This window comes from Seriola dumerili, unplaced genomic scaffold, assembly GCF_002260705.1.
Source record: "Seriola dumerili isolate Sdu_G_001 unplaced genomic scaffold, Sdu_1.0 BDQW01000191.1, whole genome shotgun sequence".
NCBI classification, from domain to species: domain Eukaryota; kingdom Metazoa; phylum Chordata; class Actinopteri; order Carangiformes; family Carangidae; genus Seriola; species Seriola dumerili.
In genome coordinates, this window is record NW_019174446.1 from 3,349,171 (window position 1) to 3,375,248 (window position 26,078).

A 26,078-nucleotide genomic window follows, 5' to 3' on the forward strand; every position below is an offset into this window, starting at 1 on the left:
GGTTTCCTAAGACATGTCTGAAATATAGTTTGTTGTATAAAAGGGTTATTTGCAGGTGTTGTTCAGCGCTCTGTCATGTGCTACATTGGTGTTAAGATTGTGTTGTTGATGTGTGTTCACTGTGAAACGTTGTGTTGTGTGTTAATGCATGTCTGTGGTTTGGTGTGAGGCTAGGTGAGACTGGCAGTGACAGTGACAGTCACATGGTGAGAGCAGAAAGATTTAACCTCCACTGCTGGTAGATGAACATCCCAGCACCACCTTATTAGTTTCTTACAACTGTCTCACACAGGGGGGAGGGTGCTTTTCATTAACTGAGATTAAATCACATCTAATGCTTCAGCAGCATGTCCTAGAGCCATGAGCCAACCCCGCCTCAACCCCCACTTTAAAAATAGACAAATACATTTCAGAAAAGATTTGATCTTTTTGTTGGTGGCGGCTTGACAACCTGCTTTAAAGCTCCAGCAGCATGACTGGGATGTCACAGCGTGTGGGAACGAGAGGACCCGTGAGGCGATGTTTTTGGACGTTGCCCTTTTCCTGATTCCACACCCACCTCCTCTTCACCAGCTCGCGACATGTTCTGAAGCAGTGCTGCTCTGCACCCGTCAGGGCCGATCACCGGCGAAGATGGGTTGAATATGGCGCCCTGGGATCTGCGGTGACAGCTGAGAGCAATGGTGGACAACATCTCGCTTACAGTAAAAAAAAAAGGATGACATCAATTCCAAAGCAAAAAACACAAAATCCATTGTGATTTCTCGTCTACTAGTGCTGTTGCACAAGAGAGGCCACAGCATAAAGAGAGACGAGTCCTGTGAAATATTCAGTTCATAAATTAGATTTATTTTGATATAGGATGTAGTTATACTCATTCCAAATGTTTATTATTTCAAAACTGAACAAAACAAAACTCTGTCTTGAGGAAAAACCCTGCACGTCTGAAGCACCATGATTGTGAATTGTTACTCCTATGTACAATGACATATACTCATTATTTTTGCTTACAGTAACTTATACTGTACATAAATACACCACACATATCCCTCTTTGCATTTGACTCTGCATATGTTTTTCTTCTCACCATGCACAGATTTCTTAAACCCGAAGCACAGGCACTGAATTTGTCCTTATTTCAAAAGAAAACAATAAACCTCTGAACTCTGATGCATATGTTTCACACCTTTCCTTCTACTGTTTTGGCAAACAAGCAAGAAAATGTTTTCATCTAAAATATTTTCATAGAAAAAGATGACCAGCTCATCTAACAGACATTTCAAGAATAGGCAATACATTCATTTGAACATTAACCCATGCACATTACAGCAAAGATGTTTTTCTCATCCGGCTTGAAGCCTTCAAGGTTTTTTTTTTTTTTTTTAAATAGTTTTCTTATTTGCTGGACCTTATTGATAATATTAGGGAATAAAAAGTCAGTCCTGTAGCGTCGACTCTTCCTCAAACGTCTTCACGGTTTTGTGTGAGCGCCTACAGAGTTATAGTAGAGCTGAAATACAATGAAAGGCAAACAAGGTGCTTTGTTGGGCTGATTTACATCGTTTGTGCAACAGCACTTGAGAACCATACTGATGACCTTGAAAGAACAAATATTAAATAAACTCTGTATGATGTTTGGTTCTGATTTTCTGCTCTGACATGCAGCTGCAAAACTCATCTTTGGCAAATGTAACTGACAGTATTACATTTATACATTCTGATGTAAAAAAAAAAAACAACTGTTGTTAACTGTTTTGTGCTACTCTTTAAAGGTGCTGTGTGCAGCAATTTCCATCAGTGTGTCGATGTAAACTGCTGTAAGATCTGATAATTTGGTTTGTATTATTATCATAAACAAACAGGGGCCGAGGCTGAAACAATAACTCGCCACTATTCAACAGCATTGGGATTATTAGCGCTAGAGTCTCTCAGATGTGTGACCATATTTCCCATAAACTCTGTCATGACTCATGCTCAAATGTCCTCAGTAAAAAGGACAAACATGTCTGAATTCATTGTTCTGCTGCAGTTTCCTACCGTCTATCATCTGCCATTACCAGAAACAGTCAAACGCATTTCTCAGCACGACTAAGTCAGTGCCAAACAAGGTCAAGTCTTTTGTGTAGTGCGCTGACAGAGGAGCCAGTCTTCTGTATGATGTTCCTGAATTATTACGTTAATTATAACAACTATGCCAATTTAATCTGGCAGTTGTTTACTGATATGAAAATGGTACACACAACACCTTAAAACTACATTCTCCTGTCTCTCACTCACTCACTCACTCACACGTGTGTATGTGCACAGACACACACATACATACGGTATTGACATCAACTAGTCAGCTTAACATGCAATAACTCTGCTTATTTCCTGTTAGTTACTGTAACAAACTCCTTCATGCAGTTTAAATCCCAGGCACGTGGTCGTGACGGAGATAGACAATAAATTCAGAACAGCTCAGGTTCAATAACACTCTTTTCACTCGACCTCTTTTTAAAGGGTAGGATTTTTATAATAGAAACATGAATGACTCTATCAAAGCAGAAAATGATGACTTCAATGTCTGATGTTAATCTTTTATGTATCGAAGATATTTAGAAGTGCCCATTTTAGATTTAGATTTAAGAGTTTGCATGGACATAACACAATGGCCATTCTTCTCATGTATGAAAAGTGAGTGTACAGTGAAGTCTTTCCCTTTTCTTCCCTCCACACACTCACAGATACAGTAAGAGGAGTTGTACAGTCTGCACCAAAAACAATACAAAGGGAAAAATTTCTAGGGAAAACTACGTTCGCTGGTTACATTACAGAATTTCCTCATAAAAGAGCAGGTATGCCTGAGAGTTGAGTACCCTTGACTCTGGTACTGTCTGAACAGTAGTATCGCTGACGTACACCCACTGGCCCTGGGAGCTGCTGCTGGCCTCCCGCGCACCTAAAAGACACACAAAGCTTCAGTTGAGAAGTGGGTATTTATTTGCCGTTGTGCTTGTCCTGGGGTGGGGATGTCACGAAAAAATATAGAAATAAAGAAAATACGTGTAGGAAGCATTGTTTTGCACTCATCCTCTGTGGCCCATTCAGGGTATACTATCATGTTCAAGGTAAACACACATGGAAGACGGCTCCTCAGCAACAAAGCAACAACAAATCATGCTATTCCTAGAGAAAGATGTACTCTGCCAAAACTTGCCAATGTTCTGTCTGTGTGCGCGTGTGTGTATGTGGGTTAGGTGGTTCCTGTCTTTATATTCTTCAGTTCAGTTCAGGTTGGTAGTTAAGAGCAGAAGCAGTGCTGTCCTTGCTGGTCTCCAACCTGGAACTTGTACATAGTATAATAGCATTAAAAGCTACTGTATCTGCTAGAAATACTCTGCTTTCTGGAAGTTGTATGCGTAAACTACTTTTTCTTCTGTTTATTTTCAGTTAAGGACTTAGAATTATTTGTTTATTTCATTTATTTCCTTTGGTAGGTGGGTTAGTATAGCAATTCAACCATAGATATTTTGTTATTTTGGTCAGGGTTCATCCTGAAGGTAAGATTCTGTAATGTTATATAAAAGACACTGTGTAATAAATGAGAAAAGCATAGTTTTCCAGTCTTATAAGGCTTGATTACTGAAGCGGGGAGGGGACGAGACCTTCTTTGATGTTGCACACATTGCGTTTTGTTGACTTAATATTTTAACATATAGTCAAATGACAGCGTGTGGAGGTGAACTGAGATGAAGGTATATACTGAACTACATGATTGGAACACAGTCTGTCAGAAGTCATTATAACACGTTTGAACCCTCTGTCATCACATAGCAATGGCTCCAGTTATGTCAAGTCTTATATTAGCTTGATAGTAGCAAGGACGAATGCTTTTTGAGTTTTCCAACTACCTTTCAGCACTACACTTTGCTTAAGAAGAGAAAAGAAAAAAAGAGAAAACAACATGGATCTATACAACACGAAGATCTCAATTCATTGTGCCCTTTTTATAGAGCACATCTATAAGCTTAGGAGAAATTAGGCCTTTGCTGCACAAATACGGACCACTTTCATGAAGTGCACACAAACACACTGACGCAGGAAACAGATAAACCGTCTTGAAAAGAACCTGAACCCTGACCTGACAGGTTCCTGTGGTGCTGTTCTGTTTTCCTCTGGGGAGCTCGCACTTTTACATAAGCAGTGTAGTGGCCTCCCCGCATTGAGCCACTATGTTCGACAATCCCATACAGACTGTAGAGGACACGCTCACCGGCTGCCAGGTTCTAGCAGAAATGAGAAAAAAAAAAAAAAAACATTAGTAAAAAGGGAAAAAGAGCTAAAAAAAAAAAGAAAAAAAAGAGAGAGAGAGAAGCCTCCCGGAACAGTCCCAACCAAGGACATTCATTACAAACTGAACTACTGAAGCATGGAGTAATAACAAAACCCTTTGGCAAAGTAAAAGTGAAATAGTATAAAATGTAAATTTGACATAAAGGAGAGTCATTCACTTTCAACTACAATATTTTTTGACTTTGGATTAGTTGCTTCATACCTTGCAGGAGGCTGAACAGAATGGAGCCAGATCCAAGATCAGTGGAAAGTCAACATGGCGGTTCACCTTTCGTAAGTTCATCCCTGCCTTAAAACACAAAAACAGAACCACAGCCACTAACATTTGGGCTCGCAGACTAATGACGATTAATTCGTTGATTGATTGTTAATGTTACCAATGATCGGTTAAAGATTGTGTTTAGAATTTGCAACCCTACTGTTTAGGATACATAAAAAAAAACAAAAAAAAAAAAAAACAGAGATATATACAAATATAAAAGCACTTGAATATCTGTTTGCTAAAATGGAGAGTGATGAAAAGGCTGTGTGGCTGCTAACCTGGTGGAAGCGTTTAAGATGCAATGTGATGACTGGAGGCAGCGAGGATATCAGCATTTGCTTCCTGGCACTGGTGTAAATCTTCTCCACCTTCTTATCTGTGCAAACAACAACGGAAACACACGGACATGTCAGGTTTCACTGTTAAGACATTAATTCTGTTTTGTTCAAACAATCAAAGTCATTAATCTCTTGTAACAACAAATCAAATAGATAATGAGAGTTTGATATTTAAAAGATGGATTTCAGGTGGAGTATCACTTTAAGGGTTTCCTACAGAGGGTTTCTTACAGAAAATCTGTGATGTATTCATCAGCTGTATAGTGTAATCTGGTGATCATTTTAAATAAAATTTGCAGGTAGACAACACTGACTGGTTGTTCATCCTCATTGCTCTTTGCAGTGTGGTTCCAGATGTTTTGTCTTACCAGCTGAGCTGCTCTTGCGCAGCTGTTTCTGTCTGCGTTCAGTGCAGCTCTCACACAGTAGCTTGTTGTTGCCCATCAGCAGTTCCACAGAGGTGAACTGGTGGAGGCAGGACTGGATGGAGCACTCCTTGGAGCTGGGTGTGTAACTGTGGGACAGCGCCTGGAAGGCTCCCTGGTGGTGCTGATGGTGGAGGTTATCTCTTGGCTGTGCTTCTCCCTGCTCCTCTGGAGAACAGTGCGTGGAAGGCAAGCAGTCCCCAGAACTGAAGCCCAGGTTGACTTTAGACACTGCAGAAACTAGCTGCTCTACGGCGCCACCATGCCTTGTGGAGGATGATGAGGAGGGGGAAGAGGCAGAGACAGGTGTAGGAGATGGAGTGAGGGTGGACGCTGACGATGGAGTGGACATGTGCCCGTGCCCGTGCCCATGGCTGGAGGAGGGGGTGCGTGGGGCCCACTCACTCTCTGAGGCTTCACTGTCAGCGTCATTGCTGCTGTCCTGAGCACCTGAGTCTCTTTCACTGCCATCTGATAGGCTGCCCGCAGCGGCCATCTTGCAAACTGTAACACCACGAGCTGATCCACTAGCTACCCCCTCCTCTTCTGGTCGCTCCGCACCACAGCCTGCTCCCTTCTCCTCCACAGAGCTTGAAGCCCTCCTGCTCTGTTGCTTCTGGGGAAAGGAGAACAGACACATTATCATTATCAGAGACACAGTTAGTGTCATGGTTTAAAATAATTTTTCCATAAAAGTTGCTTTGACCAACTACAGAGGGACCTCTGTAATATTTTTTGCACAGCTCAAAAGTGTGTAAAATAATTCACATTTCCAGTGTAAAAGATTCTGACATTCTTCTGTGCAACATTTTCATGGGAGACTTAAGAAGGAATGCTTAAAATACTGACACTTAACCACAGAAATCACTTTAAAGCAGAACATTTCACTATGAAAAGAGACTTTTACAAGCTACAAGAGCTATACTACTACTGCTATACTGCTAGTAATTGGTTCGATCCCCGGCTCCTCCAGGCCGCAGGTCCAAGTGTTCTTGGGTAAGATACTGAACCCCACATTGGCCCTGATGGCTGTTCCATCAGTGTGTGATTGTGCATATGAGTGTGATGTATGTGAGTGAAGTATGAGGTATTGTAAAGTGCTTTGAGTGGTCAGTAAGACTTGAAAAGCGCTATATGAATGCAAGTCCATTTACCAAAAAAAGAATCTGCTCTCTCAGCACAAATATAATACAACGATCGAAACACTTGCAGTGAACACTTGCCCTCTGCCTAAATCAGCATAAGTATCCCATGTTACTTAGTCTGGAGTGGCATTGTGTAAACAGTCTTTACTGAACATCTGCGGCTCAAGTCAACATGGAAACTGGAAGGGAAAGATTTCAGAGGTTAAAGATAAGCTACCAACTTCCCCACCATTACACCACGTTTAATTTGACATCATGTAATTCCCTTTCATCTCTATTGGTGGTAGAGTTAAAAAGTAAATTTCACTTTTGAGTACATATTGTATTTATAGTGTATTTGTTGTTCTTGTTCTGCTCTTTGTTGATTGTATTAGTGTGTAAGTCCATTGAGAGAAACAAACAGAGTCAAATTCCTTTTATGTGATCACAAGCTTGGCCAATAAAGCTGATTATGATAGAACACAAAGGTGTAGCGTCCTTGCAGCCAATGTTGCTGCAGAGAAGCTACAAATTATAGAATATGAATCCTTCACTCACATCTTCAACGCGGCAACACAAAAGATCTACACAATCACCATAGTTTGAAGATGGGCACCCAAAATTTGTGTCAGTGTCTGAGCAAATGTGAAATATAGTCAAAATCTCCCCTTCTTGAGTTACAGCGTTGAATAATGGCCAGGAAAGTGTTTTTGCGCAGCATTATGATGTAACAGAGACCTTGACCTTTGACCTCTGATCACCAAAATCTGATTAGTTCATCTTTCCAAGTGAATGTTTGTGCCAAATTTGTGCTGCTGAGTGGCTGGAGCTGGTCAAAGGTCAAAGGTCCAAGGTCAAGGTAACTGTGACCTCTCAAAACACTAACTCAACATAACTCTAGAATTTATGTTCTAATGATGACACAATTTCACACAATTGTCTAATAGGATGAACGGATGAAGTGATAACATTTTCTATTCAAAAGGTCAAAGGTCAACTTCACTGTGACGTCATAAAAATTGAAACTAACATGAGTGAATGAGATATGTGCATTTGGCCCCAGCACTGCACAGTACAATCATGTGTATGTGCATCAGTTTACAGACAAATAGAAACATAATTAATATGATTCAGAAAAACAAAAAGAACAAACAAACAAACAAACATACAAACAAACAAACAAGATAATTACCTGATCAGAAGTGTGAATGTGAACAGTAAAGAAAAACCCTTTTCATAGGGATGAAAAGCAACTACAACACAACACAATACGTTCAGACACGCATGTACACACTCTTACCTGTCCACTCAGCTTCCTGGTGTTTCTGTTGACAGAGTGCGCTGCAGAAAGAACCTGGTCAGTGTGAGCTGCGTGGGCGTCCTGCTCCCTGCTGCCTTTGCCCAGCCTCCCAGGATTGGATGGTTTTGACATCTGAGCACAATAAAATAAATTTTTTTTTTATGAAAACATAACATACAGCCAACCACTGCTTAACTGTATCTGCTGATAATAAGGAGGCATGCAAAGAAATGTAAAGTGTAGTATTACATCATTAACTCACTCATAGTGTATTAAAGTGTCAATCATCATCCTCTTACATGAACAATTGGAGCAACTCACCCTCTCCTCTATGATGGGTAAAGAGATATCTATGAAAGCCTCCTTTACTGTGGAGATCTGAAAGAAGAATCACATATAAGTGTCTGCATATGTAATTATCATCTTCCTTAGGCAGTTGTTCACATTTTCAAAAGGTCTGAGAGGAGATGTGGGAAGCGGCTGTTTCTCTGCTTTTTCTACTCCAGCTCCTCACCAGGTACTCTCTACCTTCAAGGATATTTTAGTTTGCGTTGTGGCATTTGTTTTGTCAACGACCCAGAGCTCCCACATTTTATTGTAAATGCCTGCTGCAAACAGTTGGTGTTTGAGCTGGTCCTTGAAGTGCTTGTTTTTTTTTCTTTCCTCTGATGATTTCTGTTGTTTCCTCTGACCTATTTCATGAAATTTTTTGTGGGTAGTGAGAAATGCTTCCTGCGTGTAACAGCTAGTAAACAATCATCTGCTCATTCATGACTGTAATGGAGAATGCTAGTGATGCTGGAAATTGTTTGGCAATCTTCTTTGCTTCCAGCAGCAATAATTTAAAGCAGCAGGAAAAAAATTATATATGTTTACACAGACAGGTGACAAATTTAAAAATTGAATGGAAAAACCGATATTAGTGAGGTGTTGGGTCACCACATGCTGCCAGAACAGCTTCAATGACAGCACTGCCTAACATGCTGGTCCGAAATCTAGTTCATCATAGTTCATACTGTAGTTGTTTAATCAGGTTGAGATCTGGTGTCTGTTAAGGCCACAAGATACACACATAAGAAGTAACTTTTGTCTGAATACAAGGTTGGTCAGGGAAAAAAAAAACGTGAAATAGTCAACCCTGCTGTGCTTTATATTTGTTGCCTGATTGGCCAACACTCACTATTCAGATCCTTTGCTATAGTTCACCCACACACACTTACATGCTCACATTCTTCACACATAATTGTGTTGGTCAGCTCGCCTACAAAGATGCGGTCAACGAAGTTCATCTTCACACCTTCCTTTCCGTACGCTGATGGAAAAGAAAGACACAGTGTTCTGTTAATCAGAAGTGGCCAAAGAAAGTAAGTGAACATGGACAATGGCTAACTGGAGTCAGGAGTTAATAAACCTGGAGTCCAGTCAATGAAACCAGATTGGTTCCAGGTTAGAGCTAGCTTTTAAAAACACTCAAAGATTTTGAGTTAGCTATTCACAAGAAGAATCTTCTGTGAACCAGGCCTCACAAAAGAGAGCTTAACTTATGATCAAGAGTTGCTGATTTGCATAAAGCTGCAAAGTGTTACAAAGTCATCTCAAAGAGTTTAGATATTCATCAGTCCTTAGTCTGACAAACGGTATCATTGGAGCTGGTTAACATCTTGGTTCATGAGCTTACCACAGCACTTCACGGTACATTATAGCACTGAGCATTGCGGCCATGGCAGATGATGACGGAGGAAGATGCTGCTCTCCACAAAAAAACATCACGGCACGCTTTAAATTTTCCAAAGAATACCATGACACTCTAAAATGCTACTGAGATTCTGGATTCTTGGCAAAATCTGAGGCACTCAAGAGGGTGGTGATTTAAAAAAAACAAAAAAACAAGTGGAAAAATCACTTAAAAAGACTTTACTGTTCTCCTATCCTTCTTCAAACTGCCCTCTGCCTGATTAGTATCTTAGCTGTATTTCCATTAACTGCCACAAGGTGGGACTATTGGTCTTGGTCATCTGTCTAGTGTAGCCAGCATATGCACCTTTGACTTGGCGTTTTGTCTCCTCGTCCGCCGTCTTCTCTGTGGGATTGTTGAAAGCTTTCAGAATGCCAGCTTTCACCCTCTGCAAACAAACACAATAACAACATAACAATGCTGCGTTTAAGTGACATTCATTAAAGCAAAAATCATATAAATTAAAGTTAATTTCACTCTGTGGTTTTGTTGTATTTTTCTAGATTTCTCTCTATTACACCCATTACTGACACATCACAGTCTAGTCAATAGCTGAGATTGACAGGTATACCTATTATAAGCATCATTAGTGTAAAATAATTATTGTGCTTGTCTAAAAACATTAACATGTAAATCTCATAATTAACTGTGCATGTTTGTGTGTGTGTAAGTTCTTCGTGGGGCCCTCTTATTGAAGGTGACATGGTCAGTGAGTGTTGGTGAGAGAGCTGTGAAGAGACACAGCCACAGTAAAGCACCAATCAATAGATAATTGGCCATGGTCTGTATCTGCGGTCGAAACCAGTCGGCCCCCATTGTCCCGGGAACCACGCACTGGACTGGCTATTTAGGTCAAAAAGCCCTGTTAATCCCAGCCTAGCCAGTCTGCACCCCACTCAGTCAGCACAGTCAAACCAGGCTCGGGCTCTCATACTAATTAATTACCAGTAACCCCCACCCAGCCCTCTAGCCCTCCCCAAAGTAAAAGCATGCACTGCTCTACACAGGATAGGCTGTAGGAGGAGGGGGGTTGTAGGGCGGGGGGTGGGCGGTGGAGATGGTTACTGGTAGAAGGGTGCATGGGTGGAAACTAAAATTAAGACGAGTGAAGAAGGACAGTCCATGCCCTGAGAGAGTAATACCTACCGTCTCAGCTAATTGGTGATAATTGACTGGGGCTATATTAGCATATTCAGATCTCTGATACTAATGACCAATCAACACAAACACTTAGGGCCTCTAAAAGGTTGGTACCACCCACTGCAAAAACACCAGTCTCCCTCTCTGACACACACACACACACAGAGGACAGTGTGTGAGTGTTTATTGTGCTGTATTTTTGTGTTACTATTCAAGATCACTGTCCCTGTTCAAGATCGCTAAGTAAAGATTAATTGCTGCAGGTTTGAAAAAAAATACTTTGTGTCATGTTTTCCCTATGCTTGACTCAGAGATTTATTAATAATACTCCTAAAATATGTTTGTTTTAATGTCTGTGTTCATTTTAAAAATTATTCAACAACCTATCTAAAATGCCACGGTATCTCTGAATTTGCTTGGATGTATAAATGAGTTTCTGAGTGAATGAATAGGGGAGGCCGTACCCGTACCCCCTCCCTCTTTACCTCCTTGATTGGATTGGGAGACGGGCTGATGAGTGTATGTGTGTGTGTGTGTGTGTGTGCAGGAGGGGGCCGTGGGTGACCCTCAAGCACAATGGGACAGCCCCGGAGCTCATTCAGCAGCTGTGGGTTTCCCAAGATCACACAATGATGTCGGTCGTGCCACTTGCAAGTCCTCTAAGTGGCACAACTGTCAGTGTTCACAAGTTTGAATGGAAGCAGTGGAGCCCAGCCTGCGGCCCCTCCTGGGCCTGGGGCTGGCCACTAAACACACCCGCTAACTTCTCCTCCTTGGCTCACGTAGCCACTGGTGGGGCCACAGGGGCCAGCTCTGCTGTGGGGTCTCCTAATTGCCCTGTGAATGGTTTGGGGGGGGGGAGTGGGGGCTTCCTGCACTTGCCAAAAACATGGCACCATAAGGTTAAAACACAGAAACTGGCTAGCCAGGCAAAGAGGGCCACTGGGTTACGTCAATGCAGACAGCCACCCACAAACACACAGCCGCAAGTCTTACATCACGACAATAAGTGTCATTACTGAACTCCAGCATGGAGGGGTGATAAGACTGACAACAAATGTCAGTGACAAAAATTATGTTTGTATTCTGGCCTTTCATTATTGCTGCTTGGTTATTTTGTCTTTTTTGTTGTTGTTTTTTTTAAATAAATTGTACAATTTACTGAATCGAATTCAAGAACAGAGAGTCTACAGTCATGCTAGTGCTTCTGTGAGGCTGTACTTAGGAATCAAGTTCTAAAACCTTGGACTGTGTCAAGTTTTGTTATAACCCGACTAAGCATGTACATACAGCCTCCTCATTTCTTTCACATTTTCTTGTACCAAATGTTCAATACACGTTTGCAAAGAAACTTATAACACCATGAGTTCTAGAGCACTTTGTGCAGATTTAAAGGACCTTTCTGCCACAGAAGGTAAAACATACACTTTGAAAGAACATGTTGCCAATTGTGGACATGGAAAAAGCATGTGAGTAAATGCTGTTTTAAAGTTATTAAAGTTAATCGAATACATGCATATGTGTAAGCTGCATACTGTGTCTTAGCTCACTTTAGTTTCTTCTACTCGTATGGAGTCCAGTAAGTAGTGCAGAAGCTCCTGGCTGTCTTGTTGTTGGTAGCCCTTGAAGCGCGGAGCTCTGGAAAAAAAAACAGAAAAAAACACAGATAAAGATCAAACTTATGAAAAGAGTGGGAGAGGAATCAGAATACGTGCATTTTGTTTTACATGTGTCTTTGCAGGAACATCTGTACACTCTGAAGGAGAAATAATTTGTAGTGAGGACACACAGACATAACATGCAATAATGCACTCAGTCATGCTGGCATTCCCCAAGCACGGTATATAATATAAATACATAGTAACTGTCAGTGTGTGGGTGGAAAGTAAGATATGTAAAATGTCATAATTATCGCTGCTAAAAAGATACCTAATAAATGTACAAAAGACATCAAAGTATAAGTACTGTAGCTACTGTCCTCATGTATTATCCTGATTGATAGATAGATAGATAGATAGATAGATAGATAGATAGATAGATAGATAGATAGATAGATAGATAGATAGATAGATAGATAAGACTGTTCTGTATCATGTCAACATAACTGACATACTGTAGTGAAATTTCTGATCTTAAGTAACTTACTTCAGTAACCAAAGTATCAGCTATTGTGGGAGTTGTGCTGTGTCCAGTTTTTACTTCACAGACAATCAACACCATATTTATGCTTTTACATGTTTGTCAAAGTTTCAGCTAAATTGTATGGTCCCATTTTTGTAGATAATGTACAGTTCAGATTGTGTCAAACAGAGAATGTCCTGTGTCTCTTACAGAGTAAGACAAGTAACTACTTGTCATAAAGGATTACTGGCAAAACTCTTATATCATATTTTCCTACATGAAATCAAATAAGTTGTTCATATGACCTGTGTAAAATGTGTAATTACAAAAAAATGTTCTATTGGTATTTCTCCAATACCACAGGATCAATACTACTACATTTAAATTAATTTACAGCAAATGAAATGTAAATATAACTCGGGTATACATGATGCACAAAGCAGTGAAAGTCTTTAGTCATGTCTTCCATCAGGATAAAGGGTTTCTTGTATACTAAAGTTGTGTCAGCTGGTGCTGGAGGTCGGACTGGAGGTCAGACTGGTCATCCTGAAGCGTCTTCCTGTGAATACTATTTTCTTGATGCAGCTAGCACCTGTGTTGTCTTCAGGCTGTCACTAGACTGAAGCACAACAGCCACCCATGGATGGCCTCCTATACAGAGTGTGGTGGGTCCGGGAGAGCAGGGGTGTGTTTATGGGTGAAGGGTTTAGCTGCAGCTTTGCAGACACCACAAACTGTCATCTACACCCATTTATCATAACCTTCTCCAGCCCAGGAACTATATTATGAAGTTCAACTTCCTTCATGTTCGTGCTGCAGCTGGATAAAAATTTCTGGTCTTCCATGAAGTTCACAAGTCAGAGTGACAGGAAAGTAGAAAAATACTGATGGAGTGGAGCGTTCAGAGCAGACTGAAACCTGGGCTTTTGTCTGACAGGGAGAATTCTAACATTCACCTCTGGAACTTCAGTTATGTTACTATGTTGTTTGTAGCATGGACAGCCAACTTCACAACAGTATATAAAAGAGAAAAAATAACAAAAAGCATGATATGTCTCCCTTTAATAATAATAATGAGAGATATATAATATAGAAAAACATCAAAAAAGGAGAAAACTACAGTTATTTCTTTTCAAGGTCTTTTCACCCTTGTATCTATAAAATCCTGCCTGTCGTTAGAGCTTTGTGCTACAAACGGTATTTAATATTGTGACATTTCTATCACTTATGGTGAATCCAGGTGACCACGTATAAACAACGCACATTATAGATTTAACAAACAATTACTAAACAGTTTGTGAAACACATTCTAATTAAGGTTGAGTCAATGTACCATATGCATTCTACACGTTGCCCCACAGCTGCCAACCAACTCAATCTAGCCTCTGCTTGCGCCTAAGAACGATCTAAAGAATAAAAAACATAAAAATCTAACTTAAATTGTTTAAATATCAATTGATGAATATGCATGAAGACATGAAACATGGTGATAAAATTTAGCACACCATGACTCCCTTCCCAGCAAAAACCAATGACTTTAATCAGTTATTTACTTTACTTTACTATAATTACACAGATCTTTTTAATTTATGCAGGTAAGAATTCTTAAAAAAGACAATCCATTAAAATGAAAAGTCCTTGTTCCAATGGGTTATCCCTGGAGAGTTCAGTGATCCAATGCAAGGCCAAAGAGGCCTGTACAGAACAAAAGAAAAGAATAATCGGCAGTTAAACCACAGCTCTGCCATGGTAGCTGTCAAGTTAGGGCTGCCCGATTGGACATTAAAGTCAGAGTCATTAGAGGGGAGGCTGTCCTTGGGTCCGTCCCCTGGCCTACCATGGTGAAGCAGATGTGAGGACAGATGCCAGGGGCAGATGGGCAGCCAAGGCTAGAGCCACTGCAACCTGTTGGGCCAAGCCAGCCACATAACCACAGGACAGGTTGGTCCAACAGGCACAACACACACTGAGAGGCCACATTCGTGGTTAGAGAAGCCATCAGTCAAGTGTTAACGACGTTCAGGGGGTGGGGGGTGGGGGTGGGGGGTTAACTCCTTCAATAGCACTATGGAGGTCCTTTACTGGTACTTCATGACCGGTGGTCTTCAGGGTCCAGTATTAGCAGGTTACCTGTCACTTTGAAAAGGCAAAGACTGAATCCTCTTTGGTCTTGCAAGATATTTTCAAAAGGGGATACCAACCACCAATTCTTTAACATGGCAGATGGCTGGTACCAATCATGATTTATTAATGCTAATACACAGTCATAAATTCATAGCTATCTATTTTTTTTTTTTTATCCTTGATGTCTTTTCTGAGCAATTTATATTGATGTTTACAAGGAGGGACTAGATTTTTGCTGTAAATTTAGTTAAAATCAAATTAAATCTTACACCGAGAGATTTTATTCATAAAACCTTTATAATAGAACTTTTAGTACAATATATTGCAATAGAGGTAAGTACATTCATTAGCAGTCTTTTTATATCAAAAGAAAAACATTTCTAAGCTGAAGTGTTTCGAAGCCATTTAATGCCATTCATAATCCAATTTATTGAAAGAATTCACGCGGCATGAGTCAATCATCTCTTTAAGACAAGCCGACATGTGGCCCAAGAATGGATGTCCAAGACTGGGGAAGAGATGGCCGACCACCTGCCCTCGACACAGGTCATAACCAGGAGGTCTGGAGGAGCCCAAAGTCACACCCCCACTCTTCCATGCTGACACGCTCTGTCTCTTATGCCCTTTTCGTGCAGACACATGGAGAGGGATGGACATAGGGGTGGGGATGGTGGGGAGCACATATGTCATTTATTCGCTAGCTCCACAAAAATGAACAGCATGTGAAGGAATGTCTCCCTCTTGTTCTGCTAACTAGCCTGTCATCTCCCATGAGAGAGAGATACACACAGAGAAATATAAAGCAAACAGAGATGAAATGGGTGAGATAGAAAAAAAAAAAAAGAGGGGAGAAACAGACGCAGAGCAATATAGAGGAAAAAATGAAAAGCTTGGTTGGGATCAGTGGGAATGAGGAGGTCTGGAAGCTCATCCCAGTGGAGAGAAGCAGAAGGGCCCTGTAGCGCTGCTCTCAATCTGGCCAATGCAAACAGCTGCGGTGCTAACACAATTAATAGCCGGATGAGTTAGTACCAGACACAAGACCACACAAGCTCCCCCCCAAAAACACACACGTATGAACAACACAATGCACCCGCACACAGTTCACAAAATAAATTCACCCAACATTTACTCATACAGCCATGAACTATAGAAATGTGACTCAATAATCTACAATATGTTCATAAAAATGTGTTTTGTACACATACTGGCCCGTGCAAGGCATGTTTGACTTTGTCTAAATACTCGTGTAACAAACAGACGTGTTACAGTAGGTCACTACATTTCTGATTTGAATTAATAGAGATAAGACAAAGGACACTTTAAACAAAATAAGACAACACTGTTGTCCTGTGCTACATTTTCATAACGCAACTATTGTTTTGACCAATGTATATTTATATTTACCAGCACTACAAATATTGATGATGAATATGATTTGGGTGTGACAACTGAATGGACCAGGGTGGACCAGTTCTGTTCCAGTCTGGGTCAGTGGGTGGTGATAAAATCATATAATGTGTGATATGTAAAGATTCTAATCTTAAGTCCTCAGATCCAAATTGCTGCCAATATATCTCAAAGATTTTTTTTAATGTTTGATATGATGTCAATTGTGAGTCGCCCAAGGGAGACATACCGGTAAATAAACAAATGAAGAATGGCAAGCAAAAAGGTTTGTGGTGGGAGAGAAGGGATGTCACCATATTTGGTAATCGGTACCAATATGATGGAATCCAACAATTCTTGATACCAAATCTGATACCACCATGTTGTTGATATTGTTGCTCCGTCTGCCTTTCTTCTTCTACTTCTTCTTCCCTTTGCATTTGACGTCCGACTAGAACACTTGTAGGGTTATTATACTGCCCCCATCAGTTCCAGAAATATATCATATTTCCAGTATCTACGACCTCTGTAGTGTCTTTGGTACCCCTACAGTACCCCTTTGGCACTGTTAAAACAAGTCAACGAGTCACATTGTCAGAACTTTGGCATTGACTTGGTACTGAAGTATCACTTCTCGTCACATCCCTGTGTGTAAATGTACTGGACAACTGAAATGGAGGCTCTCAGCCAAACTCTGCTTTTTTCCCTCCTCTTTTTCAGCCTTTTCAATATAAACTGAGCATCAATAGTGTAAACTGCTGGTTTCCATCCATGTATGTTTTAGTACAAGAACATATGACATTCTCACTGCATTTGAAGGGGTCTTCCACTGCTATATCATGACATAGTCACACATTTGAGTCGCCTACCTATCAGTATAAATATGGCTCTAATTCAGATTAACTGTTTTACATCTGTTGAAACACTGTAAGACCTTGTACAAATTCTATTCACTCAGAAAAATCTTTAAACACCATACAGAAGGATTACATTTTTTTTCCATTTTTATTGTCATTTGCTACAAATTACGTATTTTCAATGTAACAAGTGAGAATAACCATCCATCATTTTTACTTCTGTGCCTCCCTCCACTTGTAAGGTTTTACGACAATAATTTAGATAACAATAACTGAGTCACAAGCAATGAACCAAGTGACACCAGCTTTAAAAGATGATTCATGGTTAGCTTCTTCTAAAACAACATATTTGTTATTAAATTGTGCTAATTTGCACAGGTTTTATTTCCTGTTTTGAAAGTGAAGGGGTTTGCGGACTGAAGCTCTCGGTTCAGCGTACGTGCACAAGCCAATATTTGTATTATTTCTAACCCAACTGCGAATGTTTGCTTCCTTTCTTAAACCTGAAAGAGGTCTTCCTCCAGCATGCCAGCCCTGCCTCATTGTGTGTGGATTATACGCATGTTCATGTAGGTGTGTGTGTGTGTGTGTGTGTGTGTGTGTGTGTGTGTGCCTTGGACGCCAGAGCACTAGATGGAATCCATTGTTGTCCTCTGCAATTTCAATCAGGGATGTAAGACTTCTCATAAAGGTTTATGAGCAATATTTGAAAGATGTGGGTATGGGGACATTTATACCCAGCACATGGATGGAGAAGAGAACCAGAGTACTTTTTATTACTTGAAATGCAAGAGTCCAGTGGCTGCTCTGAAAACTGAATCAGTCCTTAAGAGAAGCAGATGTAGATGAAAGCCTCTGTGTGGCCTTTTTGTCCATTAGACATGCACAGTAGACTACGTCCAAATAACTGGCAATAATAACAACTAGTAAAGTTCTCAGTAAATAGTACTTAACAAAAGCAGTAGACAAGCTGTAAGAAAACCTCCTTTCCTTCCTTGAAAAATATTTTAGCCTGTAATTAAATGTTATTAGACTAGCAGGCTGGGACCCTCCCTGGCACCAGATAGAGAGTGTGGTGCTGACCATCCAACCCACATAACTTGGCACAGTTGCGAGCACAGACCAGACCACTTCCGCCGGCAGAAGGACGACAATGGCCCGCTGTGGGGGGCTCAGCTGGTTGAGGTCAAATGCATGTGCACACGCGCACAGAGACACACATACACTTACACAAAACCGGTCTCAATAGGGCTCCAGTGTGGGAAATAAACACTCAAACCGGCCCCAATCTGAGCCAGAAAGCTTTATTAACCTGCCTGTCAACACAAACATACTGGGTAAGACAGTGAAAGACAGTGAAAGAGAAATGGAAAAGTGCTCTAAGCCCCCACAGGTCAAGGGCAGACCCAACCCTCTTGGAGTGACAAGAGCTGGCAGGGACAAGTGAAGATGACAGGCTATATTTAAAGAGGGCAGCCGTCATAAAGGTCACTTCAATTGAGAAAAATTTCCCAGTAAATAGGAGCAGTTTTTGACCCTGTCGTTTCAGCTCAAAGCTTTAGACTCGACTGAATGTATCCAAGCTGCTGTGTGGAGGAGTCTAAAAGAGAAACATGTAAGAGCTCAGGCTCATTCAGAATGCAAGTGCAATCATGTACACTTTGTGGATGATACAAGGAATAGCATATGTGAGTGAGACCTTGAAAGTGTAATAAACCTCCAGTTCTTCCACGAGCCCTGAATACTAAAAACTGCTTTTATGAAAAAGCTCCAGAAATTAAATAAATGAGGATTTCCTGTAAATTGTTAAAATTTAAATAATGTGATTCGGCTACTGTATCTCTGGATACAAAGCAATCTGGCTTTCTTTAGGTAACAATCAAGGAGAAGGACAGCTCAGCTGCTTAAGTTTCTTTGAGTGTGAGTGTGAGTGTGTGTGTGTGTGTGTGTGTGTGTGTGTGTGTGTGTGTGTTTGTGTGTGTGGGTGTGTGTGTGTGTGTGTGTGTGTGTGTATTCAGACCCCGTCACGTTTTGCACATTTTGTTATGTTGCATCTTATGCTAAATTTGTTTGAATTAATTTCCTTCTCTCATCAATCAGCACTCAATTCACCATAATGACAAAATGAAACTGAATTTTAGAAATACGTCCACCTGTGGTAAATTCAATTGTTAGGACATGATTTAGAAAGGCACACGTCTGTCCATATAAGGTCTCACAGCTGACAATGTATATCAGAGCAAAAACCAAGCCATGAGGTGGAAGGAACTGCCTGTAGAGCTCAGACAGGATTGTATTGAAGCACAGATCTGGGGAGGGACACAAACACATTTCTGCTGCATTGAAAGCTCCAAATGGTAAAAGTTTGGAACAACCAGGACTCTTCCTAGAACTGACCGCCTGACCAGTCAGGGGAGAAGGACCTTGATAAGAGAGGGGTCTGACAACATGATGAACAAGAAAGGAGAAACTTCCAGAAGGACAACCATCACTGCAGCACTCCACTGATCTAGGCTTTATGGCAGAGTGGCCAGACGGACGACTCTCCTCAGTGACAGACACATGAAAGCTGCTTGGAGTTTGCAAAAAAAGCACCTAAAAGACTCTCAGACTGTGAGAAACATAATTCTTTGGTCTGATGAAACCAAGATTGAACTGTCTGGCCTTAATTCTGAGTGTCATGTCTTGAGGAGGAGCACCAAGCTACACTCATCACCTGCCCAATACTATCCCAGCGGTAAAGCATGGTGGTGACAGCATCATGCTGTGGGGGTGTGTGAGGGACAGGGAGACTGGTCAGGGTGACGGACAGCTGAGTGACTGGTCCAAGCAGAATCCTGACTTGAACCCCACTGAATATCACTGAACAGACCTGAAAATGGCTGTCCACCGACAGTCCTCATCCAACCTGATGAAGAATGGCAGAAAAATCTTTAAATCCAGGTGTGCAAAGCTTGTCACGTCATATCCAAGAAGACACGAAACTGTAATCGCTGCCAAAGGTGCTTCTACCAAGCACTGGGGAAAGGTACGATATTTCAGTTTCTCATTTTTAATAAATTTGCAAGGATTTCTAAAATTTTGTTTTTACTTTGTAATTATGAGTTATTGAGTGCAGATTGATGAGGGACTTTTTTATGTTTAGTCTATAACTATTATCTATTTCATGTCAGAAAACTGAAAAATCCTCATCACAAGCTTACAGAGCCCAAGGTGATGTCTTCAAAATTGCTTGTTTTGTCCGACAAAATATCTTAAACATATTCAATTTACAATCATATTCAACACAGTAAATACTCAAATGTGAGAAGCTGGGGCTGGAGAATCACTGGTATTTTTGCTTTCAGGAAATTTGAAGAAGCTTTTGCAAATCATTAAGTCTGTTAGAGAAGCAAGAAATCCCACATATCATTAATCTTGATTTTCTGGTACTTTTACAATTAAAACTTTTGATCTGATGCTAATGTTTTGTTGTGCAAAAACTCTGTTAAATTTCTTTACCTGCTGGTATCTTTTCCTTCTAAGCGCTCATTACTACGACTTGGAATTCAGAGCTCTTTTCAAGAAAAATTAACAAGGTCGCACGGAACAAAGACACCACTGGTGAATTCTTGGCAAAAGATACTCAGAGAATTTTGTCACCTAATATTGGCTTGGATGCTTTCAGCTTCTGTGAATGTGTTCAGATTAAAGTAAAAGAAAAAAGTGAGAACAAGTGATCAACACATGTTCTCAATTATTTATATAATTTTCAGTTATCAAAGTATCAAAATATATTAATTAATTAATATATATTAAAATATTTTGTCAATCAACTAATCAATTACACTTTACACCAGCAACTTTGTTTTTAATAAGAAAATGCTGAATTTTTTTTTTTTTTTTTTTTTTTTTTTTTAAAAAAGGGCTGAAACACACTTTTTGTTTGTTTTGAAATCTACAACTTCTTTACATTTTATGTTATTTTCTACCAATTCTTCAACAGCACTGCAGACAATGTGAGTGAATATTAAAGCTTCATATTTGCATTTACTGTATGGATGTACAAAACAATTACATAGTGGCCTTAATAAAGGTTCACTTGTGGTATAAGTGTGCCATGTGGGTAATGGGTGCTGAGGCCTGAAGTCATATCTCTCTATTCAAATGCATGTCAGTGGAATAGATTAACTGTACTTGAAATTAGATGCGTGTGAGTGCATCAAGGTGCGTGCAATACTCGCTGTCTGAATGCACAATTGCCTGCACGAGTGTTGCAGGCTGAGGTGGTACCAGGTGAGGTGGCAGCCCTCATATGCACATTCCACGCACACACACACAAAAGACACACACAGGCCTGTCTGATGAAAGCTAGGTACCAGAATAACTGTCAAAGCCACACCAGAGATGTATCCAGTCATCCAACATTAAATGCTCTGGTCACCCACCTGCACTACTAAACAGTTACACAGACCCCCCCCCCCCCCAACACACACACACACACACACACACACACACACACACACACACACACACACACACACACACACACACAGGACCCAACCAGCAGTGTACCATGATCAAACAAGAACCCAGCCAACCAAACATTCACACTATTCATAAAAGACAGCAAAACAACTTCACAAAAGTACGGCCATGTTTCTGCCTGTCACACAGACCTTGCTTTGGATCAAACATGACACAGGTGGCACAGCAGTGTGGCAAGTAGCAGAAAGAGCTACAAATAGCTAGCTGCTGCTAGGCATTTACCAAGGTACAGTGCTTTTAGCGTGTGTAGTGCATGTTGAGCCTAAAGTGCGTGAAAGGCATTCAGCTGGGACCAGGTGCTACCTGGGTCTGGCTGGTTAAAACGGTCACCACCACAGTAAGGGGATAAAAGCAGGTGAAAGCTGTGGCTCCTGTGCAATGCATTACCACTGTAATAATGGAGAAGTGCAGAAGTAACGACTTCAGTGACCCTGAGATAAAATAGTATTTGCATACAGAGTAGAAAGTGAGGGTGATTTTCTGGTAGTCATTATACAAACTGAGGTAAAATGGCTGCTCTAACCTCCTCAGTGTTTATTGAATAATATGTTTCCTCTATAGAGCTTTTTTTTGTTTTATATTTATGAAAAACACTTCAACTTCCGACTGATAAACTGTTGCCATTTTGTGCCACAGGTATCATCCACATATCCAACAGAAATGAGTTTACTTTATTGTTTTATTGTCATGTTTTTTTGTAACTATCTGCACAGTAGCTAAGCTTTATGCTTGGATACCAATATATTTTCCATGCATGAGTGCTCACAAACAAGAGGATCTAGGGTGAAATGAAGTAGCAACTGGTATGAAAAGTGATGCCTTACTTCTGGCAGAGTTGACTGAAAAGGATCTTGGGATTGATTGGGCCCTTCCCTTGTTCTTTCATGCTCTGGAGGAAGAGAAACATGGCTGCAGTCAGGGGCTCCGGACTGGGCAGTGTTACCATCAGTGGACTCTGGAAGGCGTGGAGACAAAATGAAAATAAATACATTTGTTTCCAAATTGGATGTGATGGCGGGAGTCGTGGAGGTCAATGCAATAACAAAGCAAGATCTGACTTGTATAAAAAGAGTATAAAAAGATTTCTGAAAAATTCAGAGTTGATAAAATTTATTTACTTATTTGTCAGCCTTCACTAAATGTCAGAAAAAAGTCTTAAATGTCTTCAGTGTTCATAGAGACATTTCAATTTTACATCCTAAAACATGTTGTAGCACTAAATTAGGGAAAATGTCCAAAAAAACAAAACAAATAATGCAGTTTAATTATGATAATATTTACATATTTTCATTTTTTTTTATTTGTAGTGTGTGTTTAAAATATAATTTATTTCATAAATGCAACATAATGACAGATTAGAATGATAATTTCAAAAGCAAAGTAATTGGCATTTGTCCTATTAGGGGTTTGGTTTAGAGATGACAAAGCTTTGAGAAGAAGAGAATAAACTGTACCAGATTGGTCTCGACAGGGGGGCAGATCCTCAGTTTGTACCCCTTCTCTTTCACTTCCTGGATAAGCTCAATGAGCATGTGTGTCTGTGACAAGTTCTGTGGGGACAGGATACAATTATTTTCAGTGTTAAATAACATTTCGTTAACCATTAACCGTGTGTTGAATGGCACTGGGGAAAGGTATTGTTCAGGTATAACATTAGATCAACAGCTGAAAACCATTCATAAAATCAGTGAAGCATAAAACTGGTCATACACACTGATTTTACTATTCATCAAATGAAAAGACCCACAGACAATTTCTTTGACAAGAAAAAACATTAACATCAAAAAAAGCTGTAATCCTCCAAATATATGAAACTCTATCTGCGAATAGTTTGTGGCAATTCGATGTGGTCAATTAAAATACCCTTGTGAAATGTTATCTCCATTTTAGTAGGATTTAAGGAACTTGTGGTGAGTTCATTACTCTGAAAGAGGCTTTCAAATCTATCCACAATCTGTGAGTTTGAAATGTAGAGAAGATCCTTGGTGAGGCGATAGCCTGAAGCAGTCATTGTCCCTTTATGTTAGAGAAGCATCTTTTCCTTCCCTTTCAAGAGATATTTGTTTTGTCACATCCTGGCAATGAAGACAGTTGCTATGGAAAACACACAATGGAGCTGGCATTGTGAACGCAGACACAGCTCATCCAGTGACAATTATGTGTTTTCACCAGAAAGATTGCAATTTTCAAGGAGACAATACAAACAGACAGGGAGAGGGAGGCAAAAGCATGTAAAGCGCGCTCACTCGAATTTCAATCAACGAGGAAGGCCCTGAGGGTGATTAACAAAATGGCGGAAAAAAACAGCTTCATTGTTGAAGAGGCTTGTCAGTTTGCAGTCACCATGACACGACCAGAGAAAGACTGGGGAGACTCTTTAGCTATGTTGTATGGTGAACATGCTCTGCACCATCTGAGTGCCACTCATGCATAGGCAGGTGAAAGTGCCCAAGCCAGCTCTGCATTTACTGCTGCATTGAATATTCTTCAAAATGATCTCAAGGCCTAGCCTGTTTACAATCACAGTCAATGTAAGAACATAGTCTGGTTACTACAGGCCAGAAAAAGAAAAAGCACCACTTGAGGAGTGTTTATGCATTGTAAAGACATACATATTCATATAACAACCATCTTCCAACGGAAATCCCTGTGACTCACAAGGCTATCACAACGTCTCTTGAGATAAAGCAATAACTGGTAAGCAGGTAATCCTCAGTTAGAGATCCACTTAATCAGATTTATAGAGACAGGTAGCTGTAATCATGCCTACTTCTGTTATGTAATAAGGTATTCGTTCTGACTAAAAGGAGCAATACTTTTGCAGCATATTTCATAATGCACAATAAAATAATTAATTTGCATCATGTTGAGCTTTTCTTTCTTTTGTTTTTTTTTAGTATATTTTTTTGGGCTTTTTATGCCTTTATTCGACAGCACAGTAGAGAGACAGGAAATGGCAGAGAGGGGGAATGACATGCAGTAAGGGCCGTCCGATGCGGGACTCGAACCGGGGCCGACTGCAGCGAGGACTGTAGCCTCTACACATGGGGCGCCTGCTTAGACCACTACGCCCCGAGCTTTTCTCTTAAAGGTTTAGTTTCTGCTCTACACTATAATGACACAAACACTTCCAGGAATGTTTACATTTGACCCGATGGAAATACCGACCTGCATGACAGCATTGAAGAAGCAGGTGTTACCAAGGTTACTGATGCCTTTGACAGGAACCAAAGTGCTGTTGATGACTGGACTCTTGCCTCTAGGTGGCTCACTATAATCTGATGGATCTTCCCGCAGCTTGATGATCTTGGGTGATGCTGCTGTAATACACACACAAAAAAACAAGTCTGTGATGTACAATAGTAGAAACTCAAAAACCATGTATATTAGTAAAATGATGCAAGGGATAGTGAACAGTACAAGCCTGGAAGTTACAGAAACATTATGGTGGTTTCAGTGTGTGGACAGTCTGACAAAAGAGTCCACTTCTAAACCCTGATTTGGCTTTTACTTTTAAGTTATTTCTGTACCAAGACTTGGCAGCCAAGCTCAACGCTGCAGCTGAGATGGTGGCTGGCTTGACAACTTGGTTGAGATTGAGGGTGGAAGTCTGCCTTGCAGCTGGAAAAATTTCGGCTTCCTTTAAATTGGGATTGCGCCTAGATACGGAAAAAAATTGGGCTTAGCCTTGAAGCGAGACTGGGCCTGGGAGCAGAGTGCTGGGATGGCAGCTGGAAGGAAAGCTGGGTCATTTGGGAAAGCAGATGACAGCTGTAGAAGTTTCCGCTGGTTAGTGAGGGAGGAGTGGGGGCCGGGGTTGGCTCTCCAGAGCCAGCTGTTCCTCCTGATCACCAATGAAAACTAACCTTAAACAGCAACTAAGACACAGATGGTCAGAATCTAACAGTGTCATACAGATAGTCTGCTGGGGACAGACTCTGAGTAGGTACTGTAGCTGCGCGAGCCAATAGCGTGCCAGCAGCTAACAATAAAGCTAACACCACGATAACTCAATACCAATAATATGTTACTAACGTGTTGGTAGCTAGTGGGGAATCCTGGAAATGTAGATTAGAGTGGAAGAGGTTCAAGCCTTCACGCACACTGTTTGTTTAGTTACAAAGGATGAAGTGTATTCAGCCAAAAGTATTACCTATTGGCAAGTTTAAAGGAAGGTAAAAGCCACAGCTTTGAGTCAAACAACAACCCTCTGTGGCTTCTCTCTCTGTCTCTCTCATGATTCAACAGATAACAGCTACTTTTACTAAACTTAGCGTTTTACCTTAATGATCAGAAGAGACAAAACATTACTGAAGCTGTGAGCAGTGTTTGATGTGCAAGAAACTGCACAAAACTGAGCAGTTTTTTTTGCACAGGGCCCTAAGTAGAGTAATTTAAGAC

General features: G+C 40.6%; 1 protein-coding gene across 3 annotated transcripts in view; it reads right to left on the reverse strand.

The window, feature by feature from the left end:
• Positions 1 to 1,373: 1,373 nt before the first annotated feature.
• The window catches only part of usp45 (ubiquitin specific peptidase 45), a 36,237-nt gene continuing 11,532 nt past the window's right edge, over positions 1,374 to 26,078 (reverse strand). The window contains exons 6-18 of one of the 3 annotated variants that reach the window (XM_022753269.1): positions 24,846 to 24,994; positions 23,132 to 23,227; positions 22,502 to 22,632; positions 12,210 to 12,297; positions 9,826 to 9,907; positions 9,005 to 9,096; positions 8,106 to 8,162; positions 7,785 to 7,916; positions 5,304 to 5,976; positions 4,876 to 4,973; positions 4,538 to 4,624; positions 4,124 to 4,268; positions 1,374 to 2,941 (exon numbers count right to left, since the gene is read on the reverse strand). In XM_022753269.1, coding sequence (XP_022608990.1) covers positions 2,811 to 2,941; positions 4,124 to 4,268; positions 4,538 to 4,624; positions 4,876 to 4,973; positions 5,304 to 5,976; positions 7,785 to 7,916; positions 8,106 to 8,162; positions 9,005 to 9,096; positions 9,826 to 9,907; positions 12,210 to 12,297; positions 22,502 to 22,632; positions 23,132 to 23,227; positions 24,846 to 24,994 — 1,961 coding nt within the window. In that variant the 3' untranslated portion in view covers positions 1,374 to 2,810. Of the gene's footprint in view, positions 2,942 to 4,123; positions 4,269 to 4,537; positions 4,625 to 4,875; positions 4,974 to 5,303; positions 5,977 to 7,784; positions 7,917 to 8,105; positions 8,163 to 9,004; positions 9,097 to 9,825; positions 9,908 to 12,209; positions 12,298 to 15,353; positions 15,528 to 22,501; positions 22,633 to 23,131; positions 23,228 to 24,845; positions 24,998 to 26,078 lie in introns of those variants that run through there. The other 2 variants (XM_022753267.1, XM_022753270.1) reach the window with 2 other exon arrangements.